The sequence below is a fragment of the Hylobates moloch genome, unplaced genomic scaffold, assembly GCF_009828535.3.
Source record: "Hylobates moloch isolate HMO894 unplaced genomic scaffold, HMol_V3 SCAFFOLD_33, whole genome shotgun sequence".
NCBI classification, from domain to species: Eukaryota; Metazoa; Chordata; class Mammalia; order Primates; family Hylobatidae; genus Hylobates; species Hylobates moloch.
Genome location: NW_026652308.1, coordinates 3,196,635 through 3,212,965, shown reverse-complemented (window position 1 = coordinate 3,212,965; position 16,331 = coordinate 3,196,635). Strand labels below are relative to the sequence as shown.

The following is a 16,331-nucleotide window of genomic DNA, read 5'->3' as shown; positions in this document are numbered from 1 at the left end:
TCCGGCCCGCCCCTTCCACTTCCGGTCTTACCCGGCTACTTCCGCTGCTGTTTTCTAGCCGACTGCAGAAGGCTCGTTTGCGTCGACATGGCGGTTACGCTGAGTGTCTTACTGGGCGGGCGCGTTTGCGCTGCCGTCGCTCGCTGTGGGTTCGCGACCCGGGGGGTGGCGGGCCCAGGCCCTATTGGCCGGGAGCCGGACCCAGATTCCGACTGGGAGCCGGAGGAACGGGAGCTGCAGGAGGTGGAGAGGTATCGGCTTCTCCCCGGGCCCTCAGCTTGAAGCAGGGCCTCGCGCCCCGGCGCCCCAGGCCGCGCCCCCTTGGCGCCGGGTGTCCTGCCGCTGCTTGCGCAGCGGCCGTTGTTTCTTCTTACCCGTTGTTAGGGGCGCAGCGTCAGGTGTTCAGCTCCCCTGGGACCACTGGTCCCTTCATTAGTGACGTATTTCATCGTCAGTTTAGAGAGTTCGGCATGCTTACAGGCAGTTATTGTTCTAGGTGTTAGTTTTCTGGGTGTACAGAGCAGCTCTAAGCCGGCAACATGGCCCGGTTGCCCTTGCGATCAAAGAGAAGAGGGCTGGGCGCTCCATGATTTAGCCTGAGACTCTTCAAACATTGATTCGGCTTCCACGCATGGCTTCTGCCATTGGTTCTTTCCCCCCAGCACCCTGAAACGACAGAAAAAAGCAATCCAATTCCAGAAAACTCGGAGGCAAATGGAGGCGCCTGGTGCCCCGCCCAGGACCCTGACGTGGGAAGCCATGGAGCAGATCCGGTAAGACTCAGGATACGTTGTTTGTATCTGCTGTGACGAGAAGTGAAGGATACTGGAGCCCAGAACACGGGTTTGGCTTTTTTGATACTGCTTTTATATTTTCGTTTACTTTTTGTCATTGAAATTTATTATCAGAAAAGTAGAGTAATATAACGAACTTCCCTAAACCTTTCATTATCTAGATTTAATAGTGTTTTGTTTTGTTTTTTAAAGAGACGCGATTTCGCCGTCCCCTGGAACTCCAGACCTCAAGTGATTCGCCCGCCTCGGCCTCTCAGAGTGCTGGGATTACAGGCATGAGCCACTGCGCTCCGCCTGGTTTTAATGGTTTTTAACGTTATGACGTGGTTGGTTCATTTTTGCTGAAATTTTTAGATAGTAAATTGCAGACATCACAACGTTTGTCACAATGTAGATCATGACGTTCCCAACCTAAGGTATAGGGATGCTGGTGCTTCCATAGTTAGGTGCATTTTTCTGAAGAGAGGATCTATAATTTAGGAAAGCTTAAAAGAGATTTTAAGTTTTTTTGTTTTGAGTAGGTAAAGTATCACATATGGCTCAACATCCTAACAGTATAACATGGTATACACATTGAGAATTATTTTTCCCCCCCCCCATTTTTTGGGGAACTTTTTTTTTTTTTTTTTTTTGGTAAATGGGGGTCTCACTCTGTCGCCAAGGCTGGAGTACAATGATGTGATCACAGGTCACTGCAGCCCCTACCTCCTGGGCCGAAGCCATCCTCCCACTTCGGCCTCCCAAGTAGCTGGGACTACAGGTTCATGCCACCATGCCTGGTTAATTTTGTTTATTTTTTGTAGAGACAGCCTCATCATGTTGCCCATGCTAATCTCCAATTCCTGGGCTCAAGCGATCATCCCACCTCAGCCTCCTAAAGTGTTGGGATTACAGGCATGAGCCACTGTGTGCAGCCGTACTATTTTTAATAGTTTTTCTCTACCAAAAACCAGGCTCCGTGCCCTGAGTGAGCCACTGTGCCTGGCCCTCAATTCTTTTTTATAGATGGTGTTATTGTATTTGTTTGAGGCAGTATATGACAGTGGTTTTTAATTTTTATTTAAACAATTTTTTCTCCTATTTATTTATTTGACAGAGATGGGGGTCTCACTATGATGACCACGCTGGTCTCAAACTTCTGGCCTCAACTGATCTTCCCATCTCGGCCTCCCAAAGTGCTGGGATTAGAGGCGTGAGCCACCACGCCTGGCCAGAATGCATTATTTAACCTGTCTTTTATTGTGGGCATTTAGTTGGGTTGTTTCCATTTCTGTTGCTCACTAATAGTGCCCCAGTGAATAACTATGTATATGTATCATTCTACATACCTGCCAGGAATATTTGTTATATACATTCCCAGAAGTAAGGTTGCCAGGTCAAAAGACATGCATTTGCATTTTGATAAATATTGCTAAGTAGCCCTACATGCATTATGTACTATTTTTCATTTCCATCAGAACTACTCTGGAATTGAAATTTAAAATAAAGGGGGTTCTGTAGAGCTGGTCAAGATTTTGTGAGCCTGTAGCACCTTCTGGGTCCTCAGTCAGGTCTATGTCCTCTTTTTTTGTTTGCTTGTTTGTTTTTTGTTTGAGGCAGCCTCACTCTGTCGCCCAGGCCAGAGTGCAGTGGTGAAATCTCAGCTCACTGCAGCCTCTGCCTCCGGGTTCAAGAGATTCTTGGGCCTCAGCCTCCCGAGTATCTGGGATTACAGGCGTGCACCACTACACCTGGCTAATTGTTGTGTTTTTAGTAGAGACAGAGTTTCACCATGTTGGCCAGGCTGGTCTCAAACTCCTGACCTCAGGTGATCCACCCACTTCGGCCTCCCAAAGTGCTGGGATTACAGGCATGAGCCACCATGCCGGCCTCTTATCTCCTGTCTTCAGCAATAGCTTTTTCAAACCTTCTACCTTCCTGCTTATCTCCCTTTTTTGTCGTCAATAAATGTCCTTTTCAGAGAAAAAAAAAAACAGTCCATTAAGTAAGAACTTTCAGCTTCCTGGTCTACCTCTTTGCCCACTACTCTCAAACTTATACTCTACTCCCATCTCAGAGGAAATGGGAGCCCTTCACTTGTCTGGGACCAATTCTCTGTATGCTTTAGGTCATATTTCTCCCTCCCTGCGTAAGATTACTCAGGGACCTCTGTCCTCAACCTAAAGCTCTCTCTCATTCTTTTGTTCCCAGCTGGTTCCCAGGGTGCCTACCCTTTGTTTGTTTGTTTGTGTCACTGCAATAAAACTGCCCTCCTTAAATCCATCAGTGACTTCGTCAGTGCTAGGCTCAAATGACACTTTTTAGTCTTTAGCTTCCTTAATAATTCAACAGCATTTGCCATTGTAAAAACTGCCTTTTAAATTAAAAAAAAAATTTTTTTTTTTTAAATGAAGACAGGATTTTGGCATGTTGCTCAACCTGGTCTCCAATTCCTGAGCTCAAGCGATCTGCCTGCCTTGGCCTCCCAAAGTGTTAGGATTACAGGTGTGAGCTACTGCACCCAGCTGAAACTGCTTTCTTTCCCCCCACCCCCCCATTTATTTATTTATTATTTATTTATTGACACTGATTCTCTCTTCTTTTTTTATTTATTTTATTTTATTTTTTTTGAGTCGGAGTCTCACTCTGTTGCCAGGCTGGAGTGCAGTGGCACGATCTTGGCTCACTGCAACCTCTGCCTCCTGGGTTCAAGTGATTCTCGTGCCTCAGCCTTGCGAGTAGATGGAATTACAGGTGCACACCACTACGCTGGGCTAGTTTTTTGTTTTTGTTTTTTTTTTTTTGTATTTTTAGTAGAGGTTGGGTTTCAGCATGTTGGCCAGGCTGGTCTTGAACTCCTGACCTCAAGTGATCTGCCTGCCTCGGCCTCCCAAAGTGCTGGGATTACAGGTGGGCGTGAGCCACCATACCCAGCCTTTTTTTATTTTTATTTTACTTAAAGTAAAATTTAAGTTCTGGGGTACATGTGCAGAATGTGCAGGTTTGTTACATAGGTGTACATGTGCCGTGAACTGCTTTCTTAAAATTCTCTTCTCCCTTGACTCCAGGGTATCATGCCCTTCTGATTTTTTTTTTTTTCTTTGTTTCTAGGGCTGCTTTTCTCAGTTTCCTTCCTGGGCTCCTCTTCTACCTCCTATATCTTAAATATTGTTATTTCTTAGAGTTGTGTCCTTGTCATTTTAGCTCACTCTGCATATTTCCCTGCCTGATGCTAGCCACTCAGTCACCCCTGCTATTGGTTTATGACTTCCAAATCTGTCATCTCCAGTTCATATTTTTTTCCTGAACTCTAAAGGCATATATTCAACTGTGTACCAGACATCTCTGTTTTGGATATCACAGTTTCCTCAAACTCAGCACGTACAAAATAGAATTCATCGTTGTTCCCTGACAACTTCATTCTGTTCCTGTTTTTCCTGTAACCTACTAATTACCCAAACTAAAATCCTGAATCTTGGCCTTGATGCTTCTTCCCCCAATATTTAGTCCCTTAGTACCAAGTTGTACTATTTGACTTTTCCTAAAATATTTCTCAGCCACTTTCCTCCTATGCTCCATTGACTGTCTCACTTGAGGCTGTCTGGATTACTGTAAAAGCCTCTTGACCAATCTTTCTGCCTATACTTTTGTCACTGAAAAACTACCACTAGGTTGAACTCCTTTTTTTCTTTTTTTAATAGAGATGGGATCTCACTGTTTCCCAGGCTGGTCTCAAACTCCTGGGCTCAAGCAATCCTCCTGCCTCAGCCTCTCAAAGTGCTGGGAGTGAGCCATTGTGCCAGGCTGTAGGTTGATCTTCAAAATGAAAATGTATCTGTGGCATTCCACTGCTTAAAATTTTTCCTTGACTTGCTGTTGCCTTGGGATAAACTGCAGACCCCTAAGTGTGATCTATCTCTTACCCTCACTGTCAGTTCCCAACAAAGGTGATGTGCCGCTTTGCATTTCACGAGCTATTCACTTTATCATCAATACCTTTCATCTCTCCTTCTCTCCTCCCTTCTGCCAGCTCATTACTCCTTTCATCCTTTCAGACCAACTCTAGCTTGGACTTCATGAAGCAATTCCTGGGCCTGGCTGTAAGTGTTCTTATTCCCTATATCTGGGTCTCCCACCTGGGGTGCTGTCCTTGCATCCTGTGCTATAACATACTTTACCGTAATGTCATTCATTGTGTCTGTCCCCACTTCCAAACTATGTAAAGGGAAGGTCAGTCCTCCTGCATCCCCAGGATCTAATGTGGTATTAGATGTCAGTGAGAGGAGCTGAGTTGATGTGAAATGAAGTGACCTGACTGACAGTGGTCAGGTGTTGCTGTTGACACACAGGAATGGAACACAGCCATTTAGCTAGCACAAGATAGGGACTACATTTGCGGTTTTTCAAGCTCTCTTTGTTTTTTTGAGAGAATCTCACTCTGTTGCCCAGGCTGGAGTGCAGTGGTGCAATCTCGGCTCACCGCAATCTTCACCTCCCAGGTTCAAGCGATTCTTGTGCCTCAGCCTCCCAAGTAGCTGGGATTACAGGCATGAGCCACCACACCCAGCTAATTTTTGTATTTTTAGTAGAGATTGGGTTTCACCATGTTGGCCAGGCTGGTCTCGAACTCCTGGGCTCAAGCGATCCACCTATCTTGGCCTCTCAAAGTTCTGGGATTACAGGTGTGAGCCACCATGCCAGGCCTCAACCCCTCTTCTTTATCATAGGTATTGCGAGTTAGACGTTCTGATAGGAGACTTCTTCACAGCTTGCAAACCTGCTCCTTCTTCCCATAGGTATTTACGTGAGGAATTTCCAGAGTCCTGGTCAGTTCCCAGGTTGGCTGAAGGCTTTGATGTCAGCACTGATGTGATCCGAAGAGTTTTAAAAAGCAAGTTTGTACCCACATTGGAGCGGAAGCTGAAGCAGGATCAAAAAGTCCTTAAGAAAGCTGGGCTTGCCCACTCGCTCCAGCAGCTCCGGGGCTCTGGAAATACCTCAAAGCTGCTCCCTGCAGGCCACTCTGTATCAGGCCCTTTGCTTATGCCAGGGCATGAAGCCTCATCCAAAGACCCGAATCACAGCACAGCTTTGAAAGTGATAGAGTCAGACACTCACAGGACAAATACACCAAGGAGATGGAAGGGAAGAAATAAAGAAATCCAGGACCTGGAGGAGAGCTTTGTACCTGTTGCTGCACCCCTAGGTCATCCAAGAGAGCTGCAGAAGTACTCCAGTGATTCTGAGAGCACCAGAAGAACTGGCAGTTGTGCGTTGCCAAGTGAGCAGAAGCTGGAGGAGTTGAAGGCAGAGGAGCCAGGTAACTTCAGCAGCAAAGTAGTGCAGAGGGGCCGAGAGTTCTTTGACAGCAACGGGAACTTCCTGTACAGAATTTGAGTTGGGGCTTGGCTTGTGGAGATGCCTCGTGAAACACAGCTGGGCAACTATTAATATATATGGAACAGCCTGGATTTCTGCTTATGGATAAACCACCTTGGAATAGGAAGAAGTGTTGAGCCTGGACTGTGGGAGGAAAGAGCTGCGTGGATAGATTCAAACTTCCTGTAGTAGTGCTCCCAATCTGACCTCTGTAGACCTTCAGTACTCACTCTTCTTGCTTGGGTTCTCTGTATGTTGAAAACCAGCCCATGTTGCATGTGTTGTTACAATTTTCTGTGATACTTGCAATTTATGTTTGAGAGGAAGTGAAAAGTTTGCCTTCTGACCTCATTTCCTTCTTGATCAGTGAACGCTAACATTTTGGGGACAACTTAGTCAATTGGTTTTCCTTACAACAAAATAAAGTAAAATGTAGCAGTCTGCTTTTTTGGTGCTCTCTGGGGTGGGATGGTTTACCTGTGAACCTTGGAGAGTGAGGGAAGGACGAAGGCAGAAAGGAAGGATCTCTGATCAGTAAACATTGGGAGAGAGATGGAACCAGAGGAATTTCCCAGCAAAGGGCTCTGTGCAGAGCATCCTGCTTAGTGATGGATTCTGACAACCAAAAACTGGACGCCTTTCTCTTAGTTGCTGGGGTTCTGGCAGAGATTGGGAAATGAGGGGTTGGCAGAAAATACAAAGCAGGCAAAGGCTTTAGGGCGCTTATAATCTCTAGCCACCTTTTAAAGTTTATATTAAGAGCTGAGCATGGCAGAATGTGCCTACAGTCCCAGTTACTTGGGAGGCCGAGGTGGGAGAATCGCTTGAGCCTCGGAGGTTGAGGCTGCAGTGAGCTATGTGCACCATCCAGCCTGGGGTAACAGTGAGACCCCCATCTCTAAATAAAATTAATCTTCAATTATGTCTCATTATACAGTTTACTTAACCAGATTTCTACAATGGTGCCATGATGTAGGCAATCCCAGATTAAGAGGTCCCTTTTACAAATAAGGAAATAGACTTTAAGATGGCTGCCAATAAGTGGCAGTGCTGGGACTTAACTCTGGTCTCATCATTAATCCAGGGCTTCTGGAATTCCAGGAATATGGCACTGTCTGCCATAATTTTAATTTACTGATTGTTTTAGAAATACAGCTATAACCAGAAATTCGGGGACAGCTTAGTCAATTGGTTTTCCTTACAAGCAAAATAAAGTAAAATGTAGCAGTCTGCTCATTAGTGCTCTGGTGGGATGGTTTACCTGTGAACCTGAGAGAACCATGTCCTGCTTTCACAATTTACCAGTAAAAATGGCTACTCAGAATTTAAATATATGTAGGACATTAATGAAAACACCTACATTCCAACTCAGTCATTGCCATTCTGTAGAATCTTAGTGCTATTTCAAATGTCTAATTACAGCAATTAAAATACTGGTTACTGTTGCTTTTATCAATTATTACTGATAACTTGAGCATCTGTTCTCAGTATAAATGACAAAGCCCTATCACATGCCAAGCAAAATTCCACGATCCAGATGCAGGTAATACAACAGTGGGCAGATAGGACCTTTGCTCTCACTGCCCTGTCACTATCATGTAGTTCATAGTAGAAGCTTATCAATATTTTTATGGTTTTGTTATGGTATTTATTTTTAATTGTTAAAGATGTGTTACATGCTGTTTGATTGTTTAGATTTGCATTTCTGACTCATGCAAATCATCTGATCATGCCATACCCTTTTCACAATGGGCTATAGAAACCTAAAGGCTGTTCTTAAAACTTTGTTTTTTAATTTATTTTTGAGACAGACTCTCGCTCTGTCGCCCAGGCTGGAGTACAGTGGCACAATCTCAGCTCACTGCAACCTCCTCCCCAGGTTCAACTGATTCTCCTGCTTCAGCCTCCCGAGTAGCTGGGATTACAGGTGTCTGCCACCATGCCCAGCTAATTTTTGTGTTTTTAGTAGAGATGGGGTTTCACCATGTTGGCCAGGCTGTTCTCAAACTCCTGACCTCAAGTGATCTGCCTGCCTCGGCCTCCTAAAGTGCTAGGATTACAGGTGTGAGCCACCATGCCTGGCCTTTATTTTTATTTATTTTGAGACAGGGTCTCGCTCTTGTCATCCACACTGGAGTGCAGTGGCTCAATCTTGGCTCTCTGCAACCTGTGCCTCCCAGGTTCAAGCGATTCTCATTCCTCAGCCTCCCGAGTAGCTGTGACTACAGGCATGCACCACCACACCCAGCTAATTTTTTATTTTTAGTAGAGAGAAGATTTCACTATCTTGGCCAGGCTGGTCTCAAACTCCTGTGCTCAGGTGATCTGCCTGCTTCGGCCTCCCCAAATGCTTAGATTACAGCGTGAGCCACCACGTGAGGCAGGTGGATCACCTGAGGTCAGGAGTTTGAGACCAGCCTGGCCAACATGGCAAAACCCCATCTCTACTAAAAATACAAAAATTATCTGGGTGTGGTGGCAGATGCCTGTAATCCCAGCTACTGGGAAGGCTGAGGCAGGACAATTGCTTGAACCCGGGAGGCAGAGGTTGCAGTGAGCCAAGATTGTGCCACTGCACTTCACCGTGGGTGACTCCAGCTCAAACACCTCCAATGCTCTATCTCAAATACCATGGCTACCCTTCTTCCTGGTTTACTTCATCTCTCACACAAGTAATATATACTCATTAAAGAAAAAGACAAAAGTCATCCTTAATCCCACCACTGAAGAGTTAACTATCCTACCAACATTTTCCTAAGCATATGCACAACTTTAAGACAAGCACGAAAGAATAATACTGTGCCGGGCGCGGTGGCTCACGCCTGTAGTCCCAGCAGTTTGGGAGGCCGAGGCGGGTGGATCACTTGAGGCCAGGATTTCGAGACTAGCCTGGCCAACATGTTGAAACCCCGTCTCTACTAAAAATACAAGAATTAGCGACTCCCAGCCGCCGCCCGGGCCCGCGCGCTCCTCCGCCCGGCTCTGCTCGGCTCCGCTTGGCTCCGCTCGGCTCCGCTCGACCCCACACCGCCGGTCGACACGATCCGCTGCGGCCTGGCCTGCGAGCGCTGCCGCTGGATCCTGACCCTGCTCCTACTCAGCGCCATCGCCTTCGACATCATCGCCGTGGCCGGCCGCGGCTGGCTGCGGTCGAGCGACCACGTCCAGACGTCCTCGCTGTGGTGGAGATGTCACGAGGGCGGCGGCGGCAGCGCGTCCTAAGAGGACGGCTGCCAGAGCCTCATGGAGTACGCGTGGAGTAGAGCAGCGGCTGCCATGCTCTTCCGGGGCTTCAGCATCCTGGTGATCTGTTTCATCCTCTCCTTCTTCTTCGTCCTGTGTATACCCCAGATACTTGTCTTCCTAAGAGTGATTGGAGGTCTCCTTGCCTTGGCTGCTGTGTTCCAGATCATCTCCCTGGTAATTTACCCCGTGAAGTACACTCAACCTTCAACCTTCATGCCAACCCCCGCTGTCACTTACATCTATAACTGGGCCTACGGCTTTGGGTGGGCAGCCACGATTATCTTCATTGGCTGTGCTTTCTTCTGCTGCTGCCTTCCCAGCTAGAAAGATGACCTCCTGGGCAATACCAAGCCCAGGTACCTCTACACATCTGCCTAACTTGGGAATGAGTGTGGGAGAAAATCGCCACTGCCAACCAAAAAATAAATAAAGTGGAAAAAAACATTCTACTGGATTGCAAAATTTATTATACAGCTTCTGTAATCAAGACTGTGTGGTGCTGGCAGAGGGACAGACCCAAATATTAATAGAATAGAACAGAAAATCCAGAAATAGACCCGCATAAATAGGACCAAGTGATTTTTGACAAAGGTGCAAAAGCAATTCAATGGAGGAAAGCTAGCCTTTTCAGCAAGTGGAAACAACTGGACACCGAAAGGCCAAAAAATAATCCTTGACCTAAATCTCACATCTTATATAAAAATAACTCGAACGGGATGATAAACTTGAATGTAAAACTATAAATATTTTAGAGAAGTACAAAAAACCAAACACCACATGTTCTCACTCATAGGGGGGAATTGAACAATGAGAACACATGGACACAGGAAGGGGAACATCACACTCCGGGGACTGTTGTGGGGTGGGGTGGGGGGAGGGGGGAGGGGGGAGGGATAGCATTAGGAGATATACCTAATGCTAAATGACCAGTTAATGGGTGCAGCGCACCAACATGGCACATGGATACGTATGTAACAAACCTGCACATTGTGCACATGTACCCTAAAACTTAAAGTATAATAATAATAAAATAAAAAATAAAAATTAAAAAAAAGAAGAAGAAACTGTTTCTCTAGGCTACTTTGAACCTATTTTTTGGCAGTGTTCATATTCTCAAACTAGTCAAAAATGCTAAAATAATTTGGGAGAAAATATTTTTAAAGTAGTGTTATAGTTTCATGTTCATCTTTTATTATGTTTTGTGAAGTTGTGTCTTTTCACTAGTTACCTATACTATGCCAATATTTCCTTGTATCTACCCATAACATTTATGCTACATTTGTAAGAGAATATGAACATGAAACTTAACACTTTGTAAGGTAAAAATGAGATGGTTTCCAAGATTTAATAATCGGATCAAGTTCTTGTTATTTCCAAATAGAATGGACTGGGTCTGTTAAGGGCTAAGTAGAAGAGGAAGGTAATGGTAAAAATTGTCAGTGACTGGCCCGGTGTGGTGGCTCACGCTTGTAATCTCAGCACTTTGGGAGGAGGAGGCAGGCCAATCACCTGAGGTCACGAGTTCAAGACCAGCCTGGCAAACATGGTGAAACCCCGTCTCTACTGAAAATACAAAAATTAGCCAGGCATGGTGGCACATGCCTGTAGTCCCAGCTACTGGGGAGGCTGAGGCAGGAGAATCGCTTGAACCAGAGAGGTGGAGGTTCCAGTGAACCGAGATTGTGCCATTGCACTCCAGCCTGGGCAACAGAGCAAGACTCTGTCTCAAAACAAACAAAAATTGTCAATGACCAAACATTCTAAAAGAAATACCAAAATAAAGCTTTTTTTCAAGCCTTCAAACTATTTAAGGAAGCAAAATAGTTTCCTAAATGCTTATTGTTTGTGAGAATTTCTCATTAATATCCTGAATAATTCTTTTTTTTGTTTTGTTTTGAGACTGAGTCTCACTCTGTCTCCCAGGCTGGAGTGTGGTGGCGTGATCTCGGCTCACTGCAAGCTCTGCCTCTCGGGTTCATGCTATCCTCCCGCCTCAGCCTCCTGAGTAGCTGGGACTACAGGCGTCTGCCACCACGCCCGGCTAATTTTTTGTATTTTTAGTAGAGACAGGGTTTTACCGTGTTAGCCAGGATGGTCTCGATCTCCTGACCTCATGATCCGCCCACCTCAGCCTCCCAAAGTGCTGGGATTACAGGCGTGAGTCACCGTGCCCAGCCTTGAATAATTCATTTTTGCTAAGCTTCATGTTGACTCTATATATCATCTAAGAAAGTATTGTTTTGTGGTCCAAACCTGTTGCCATGGTTAGTAAGGCTTTCTTAGGTGTGAAATATTTAGATGAAATTTTATCTTTTAAAGTTCTGTATAGGGTTAGGGTGTTGGAAAATGCTATATTAATAAATCTGTAGTGTTTTGTGTTTATAGGTTCAGAACCAGAGTAACTGGACTGAAAGATGGACTGATAGATTAGATATATCAGTCTAATTTATCATGACTGATAGATCTGGTTAAGTTGTGTACTAAAGGATTAGGAGAGCCATTCCTGTCACAAAAGTGCCACTAAAACAGCCTAAGGAGAAAAATGGCTTGCTTTTCTAAACTTCAGGTTCATCTGGGCTCTAATCATATAGACAGGCTTCTGATAGATTGCAACTGTAAGTAGAAACCTACATATAGTTAAAATCCTGGTCTTTCTTGGTAAACAGATTTAAAATGTCTGATGTAAAACATGCCACAGGAGAATTCAGGGATTTGAGTTTCCCTGAATAGCATATATATGATGCATCAAATGGGTTATTACTATTTTTTACCATTTCTACTTACATAATGAAAAACAATCCATTTTAAATATCACATTATTATTTTGTAAGTTGTGGAAAAGGGCAATTGAAGTTTTCATTATGAAGTTTTCCCAATAAGCCAGGAATTCTAAACTTGAAAAAAAAAATAGAATTAGCCAGGTGTGGTTGCACAGGCCTGTAATCCCAGCCACCTGGGAGGCTGAGGCAGGAGAATCACCTGAACTGGAGAGGCAGAGGTTTCAGTGAGCCCAGACCACACCACTGCACTCCAGCCTGGGTGACAGAGACTCTGTCTCAAAAAATAAAAATAATAATGAAAATAATATTGGGATTATACTGTACACTCAGGTATACATTCTTTCTTACATGTATTATGAATATATTTTGACAATATCTTTACATCACTTAAAGTAACCACCTCATTTTGTTTTATGGAATACAATATTATTTTGTTGTATGAAGTCAAATATTAGATTGAACCATTTATCTGACCATTTTTTACCTATAAAAATAGCAGTTGCCTGTAGTCCCAGCTACTTAGGAGGCTGAGGCAGGAGGATCCCTTGAGCACAGGAGTTCAAGGCTGCAGTGAGCTATATAATTATTCTTTTGTTGTGGGACATTTAGGTCATTTCTAAATTTTCACCAGTGTTGTGATAAACCTCTTTTAGTGAATCTTTTTTGTCTTGTTCATTGACATATAATTTTATCATTTCCTTAGAATTCCCAGAATTAGAATTGGTGGGTCAGAGAATAGATACTTTTTTTTTTTTGAGACAGAGTCTTGCTCGGTCGCCCAGGCTGGAGTGCAGTGGCATGATCGCAGCTCACTGCAACCTCTGCCTCCTGGGTTCAAGCGATTATCCTGTCTCAGCCTCCCAAGTAGCTGAGATTACAGGCATCTGCCACCACGCCCAGCTAATTTTTTGTATTTTTAGTAGAGATGGGGCTTCACCATGTTGGCCAGGCTGGTCTTGGACTCCTCACCTCAAGTGATCTGCCCATCTTGGCCTCCCAAAGTGCTGGTATGACAGGCGAGAGCCACTGCACCCTGCCAGGAGGTGACATTTGAACAGAGCCTTGAAGATGCTGTGTAGAAAGTCTGACAGGTGGCCAGGCGTAGTGGCTCATGCCTGTCATCCCAGCACTTTGGGAGGCCAAGGTAAGAGGATGGCTTGAAGCCAGAAGTTTGAGGCCAGCCTGGGCAGCATAGTGAGACCCCATCTCTTAAAAAAAAAAAATTAGGCCGGGCACGGTGACTCACACCTGTAATCCCAGCACTTTGGGAGGCTGAGGCAGGCAGATCACAAGGTCAGGAGATGGAGACCATCCTGGCTAACACGGTGAAACCCTGTCTCTACTAAAAATACAAAAAATTAGCCAGGCATGGTAGCGGGCGCCTGTGGTCCCAGCTACTCGGGAGGCTGAGGCAGGGGAATGGCACGAACCCGGGAGGCGGAGCTTGCAGTGAGCGGAGATCGCGCCACTGCACTCCAGCCTGGGTGACAGCGAGACTCCGTCTCAAAAAAAAAAAAAATTAGCCCAGCGTGGTGGCCCTTGCCTGTGGTCCCAGCTGCTTGGGAGGCTGAGGTGGGAGGATCACTTGAGGCCAGGGGGTTGAGGCTGCAATGAGCCATGACTGTGCTACTACACTCCAACCGGAGTGACAGAGCAAGACCCTGCCTCAAAAGAAAAAAAAAAGTTCGATAGGGCATGTGGAACAAGAGACAGGACCTGAGGGAAGAGCATGAACGAAGGTATTGAAGAGTAGACGGACACTGTGTATTGGGAACTGAGTGGTGTGGACTGCACAGTGGTGGGAGGAAGGGCAGAGGAGAGTTTCAAAAAATAGCTGGGACCAGACTGGGAAAAGCCTTGAATGCCTTCCCAAGGAGTTAGGAATTTATTCCATACCTGGTGCCCGTGAAGGAAGCAGATTGCTTCAAGGTTAAGCTCAGGCTTTGGAGACAGACTCTCCAGGTTTGGATTCAGGCCCTGCCACTTATTTGCCATAGGGCTGAGTTCACCCAGCCTCAATTTCCTCATCTGTAAAATACGAGTGATAATCACAGGATTGTTGTGGGGTTTCAGTGAGAGAATGCGTGTAAAATGCTTAGTACAATTACTGCCACTTATTTCTCAATAACTGCTGGCTTTGGTCATTAATAAAAGAGAGAAACAACATTATCAGATCTGTATTTAGAAGGAGTTCTGGCAGACAGGGACAGATTTGGGCCAAAATCTCAAGCCAGTATTTTTCAAGGGTACACTAAACCTTGGTACATATCTAATTATAATACATTTTTTAAAGGGTTAAATGAGCATAATTGAAACTGCAGAGCTCTTTTTTTTGTTTCTTTGAGACACAGTCTAACTCTGTTGCCCAGGCTGGAGTACAATGGCACGGTCTTGGCTCACTGCAACCTCCGCCTCCCAAGTTCAAGCAATTATTCTGCCTCAGCCTCCCAAGTAGCTAGGACTACAGGCATGTGCCACTACACCTGGCTAATTTTGTATTTTTAGTAGAGATGGGGTTTCACCATGTTGGCCAGGCTGGTTTTGAACTCCTGACCTCGTGATCCACCCACCTTGGCGTCCCAAAGTGCTAGGATTACAGGCATGAGCCACCATGCCCAGCCAGTTCTTTTTTTAGGAAAGTCATTGTAGTACACATGGCTAGCCACACATGGGTTGACATGGCAGACGTGCTGGCACCCAGAGAAGGAGAGAGCAAAAGTTGTCCATCTTGCAGACCGACAGGAGGGAGCCAGGACACAGCTGGGCTTGCTCGTGCCCAGAGAGAAAGAGTTAAGCTGCTTAACCTGAAGGCAAGGGAAAGTCGGCTGTGCAGCTGTGTGTGGGGGCAGCTGGCTCAAGCAGCCGAGACAGGGCTAACAGTTAAGAGTAAGCTGCTAATAAGAGAGCTAGTGTAAGAAATCTGTTAATGAGAGCTGCTGCTGAATAAAACTATCTTTCACCTGCCTACAGTCCCCCGGAATATTCTTTCTGCTTACCCACCCACTCCCCTCAGACTTCAGCATGGGCAGGACCTGGACCCTGGGATCTGACACACATCTCTACTAAAAATACAAAAATTAGCCGGTATGGTGGCACATGCCTTTAATTCCAGCTACCAGGGTGGCTGAGGCACAATGATCGCCTGAACCCAGGAGTCAGAGGTTGTGGTGAGCTAAGACTGCATCACTGCACTCCAGCCTGGGCAACAGAGCCTGACCCTGTGTCAAAACAAAAAAAAGTTAAAGACCATTTGTCCAGTATAAACTCTTTCAAAATATATACTCAAGCATAGAAAAGTCTAGAAATGTCATCAATGGTAATTTCAGGAAAGAATTTTAAGGTGATGTTTTTTGGTTATCTGCATTTTTTTCTTTTATTTTTTTGAGATAGGGTCTTGCTCTGTCACCCAGGCTGGAGTGCGGTGATGCGATCAGGGCTCACTGCAGCCTCGACCTCCCAGGCTTAAGCCATCCTCTGACCTCAGTCTCCTGAGTAGCTGGGACTACAGGCACAAGCCACCATACCTGGCTAATTTTTGCATTCTTGTATTTTTTGCAAAGATGGGGTTTTGCCATGTTGCCCAAGGTGTTCTCAAGTGATCCGCCCACCTTGGCCTCCCAGAGTGCTGGGATTACATGTGTGCCAGGCCTACGTTTTCTTTTTTTTTTTTGAGACAGTGTCTCGCTGTCGCCCAGGCTGGAGTGCAGTGGCACGATCTCGGCTCACTGCAGGCTCCGCCCCTCGGGTTCACGCCATTCTTCTGCCTCGGCCTCCCGAGTAGCTGGGACTACAGGCGCCTGCCATCTCGCCCGGCTAATTTTTTGTATTTATGGTAGAGACGGGGTTTCACTGTGTTAGCCAGGATGGTCTCGATCTCCTGACCTCGTGATCCGCCCGCGTCGGCCTCCCAAAGTGCTGGGATTACAGGCGTGAGCCACCGCGCCCGGCTTACGTTTTCTTTTCTGTAATGACCATGACCATGGATTTCATGTACCAACATTTTTCTAACAATAATATTTACAAAGCATACTATGAAAAATGTTCAGAGAAAAAGAAGAATACGCAACTGTAAAAATCATATATAACTAGTTTTCTTTTTGTTTGTTTGTTTCTTTTCAAGGCCAAAAAAGAAACAAAGTAGATTGTCCAGGAA

The 16,331-nt window shown here is 45.5% G+C and overlaps 1 protein-coding gene and 1 pseudogene across 1 annotated transcript; both read left to right on the top strand.

The window, feature by feature from the left end:
• The first annotated feature begins 60 nt into the window (after positions 1–60).
• LOC116463337 (neugrin) lies at positions 61–6,593 on the top strand. Its single transcript, XM_058434568.1, has 3 exons — positions 61–251; positions 663–773; positions 5,570–6,593. The coding sequence occupies exons 1-3, from the start codon at positions 88–90 to the stop codon at positions 6,168–6,170; spliced, it is 876 nt and encodes a 291-aa protein (XP_058290551.1). The 5' UTR covers positions 61–87; the 3' UTR covers positions 6,171–6,593.
• A 1,096-nt stretch (positions 6,594–7,689) lies between these two features.
• Positions 7,690–10,267, top strand: LOC116463348 (p53 apoptosis effector related to PMP-22-like; annotated as a pseudogene).
• Positions 10,268–16,331: the final 6,064 nt, after the last annotated feature.

Coding starts and splice junctions, on each gene's coding strand:
- LOC116463337 (XM_058434568.1), top strand. CDS start 88: ATGGCGGTTACGCTGAGTGTCTTACTGGGCGGGCGCGTTTGCGCTGCC. Junction 252..662: donor GAGCTGCAGGAGGTGGAGAG/GTATCGGCTTCT, acceptor CTTTCCCCCCAG/CACCCTGAAACGACAGAAAA. Junction 774..5,569: donor GAAGCCATGGAGCAGATCCG/GTAAGACTCAGG, acceptor TTCTTCCCATAG/GTATTTACGTGAGGAATTTC.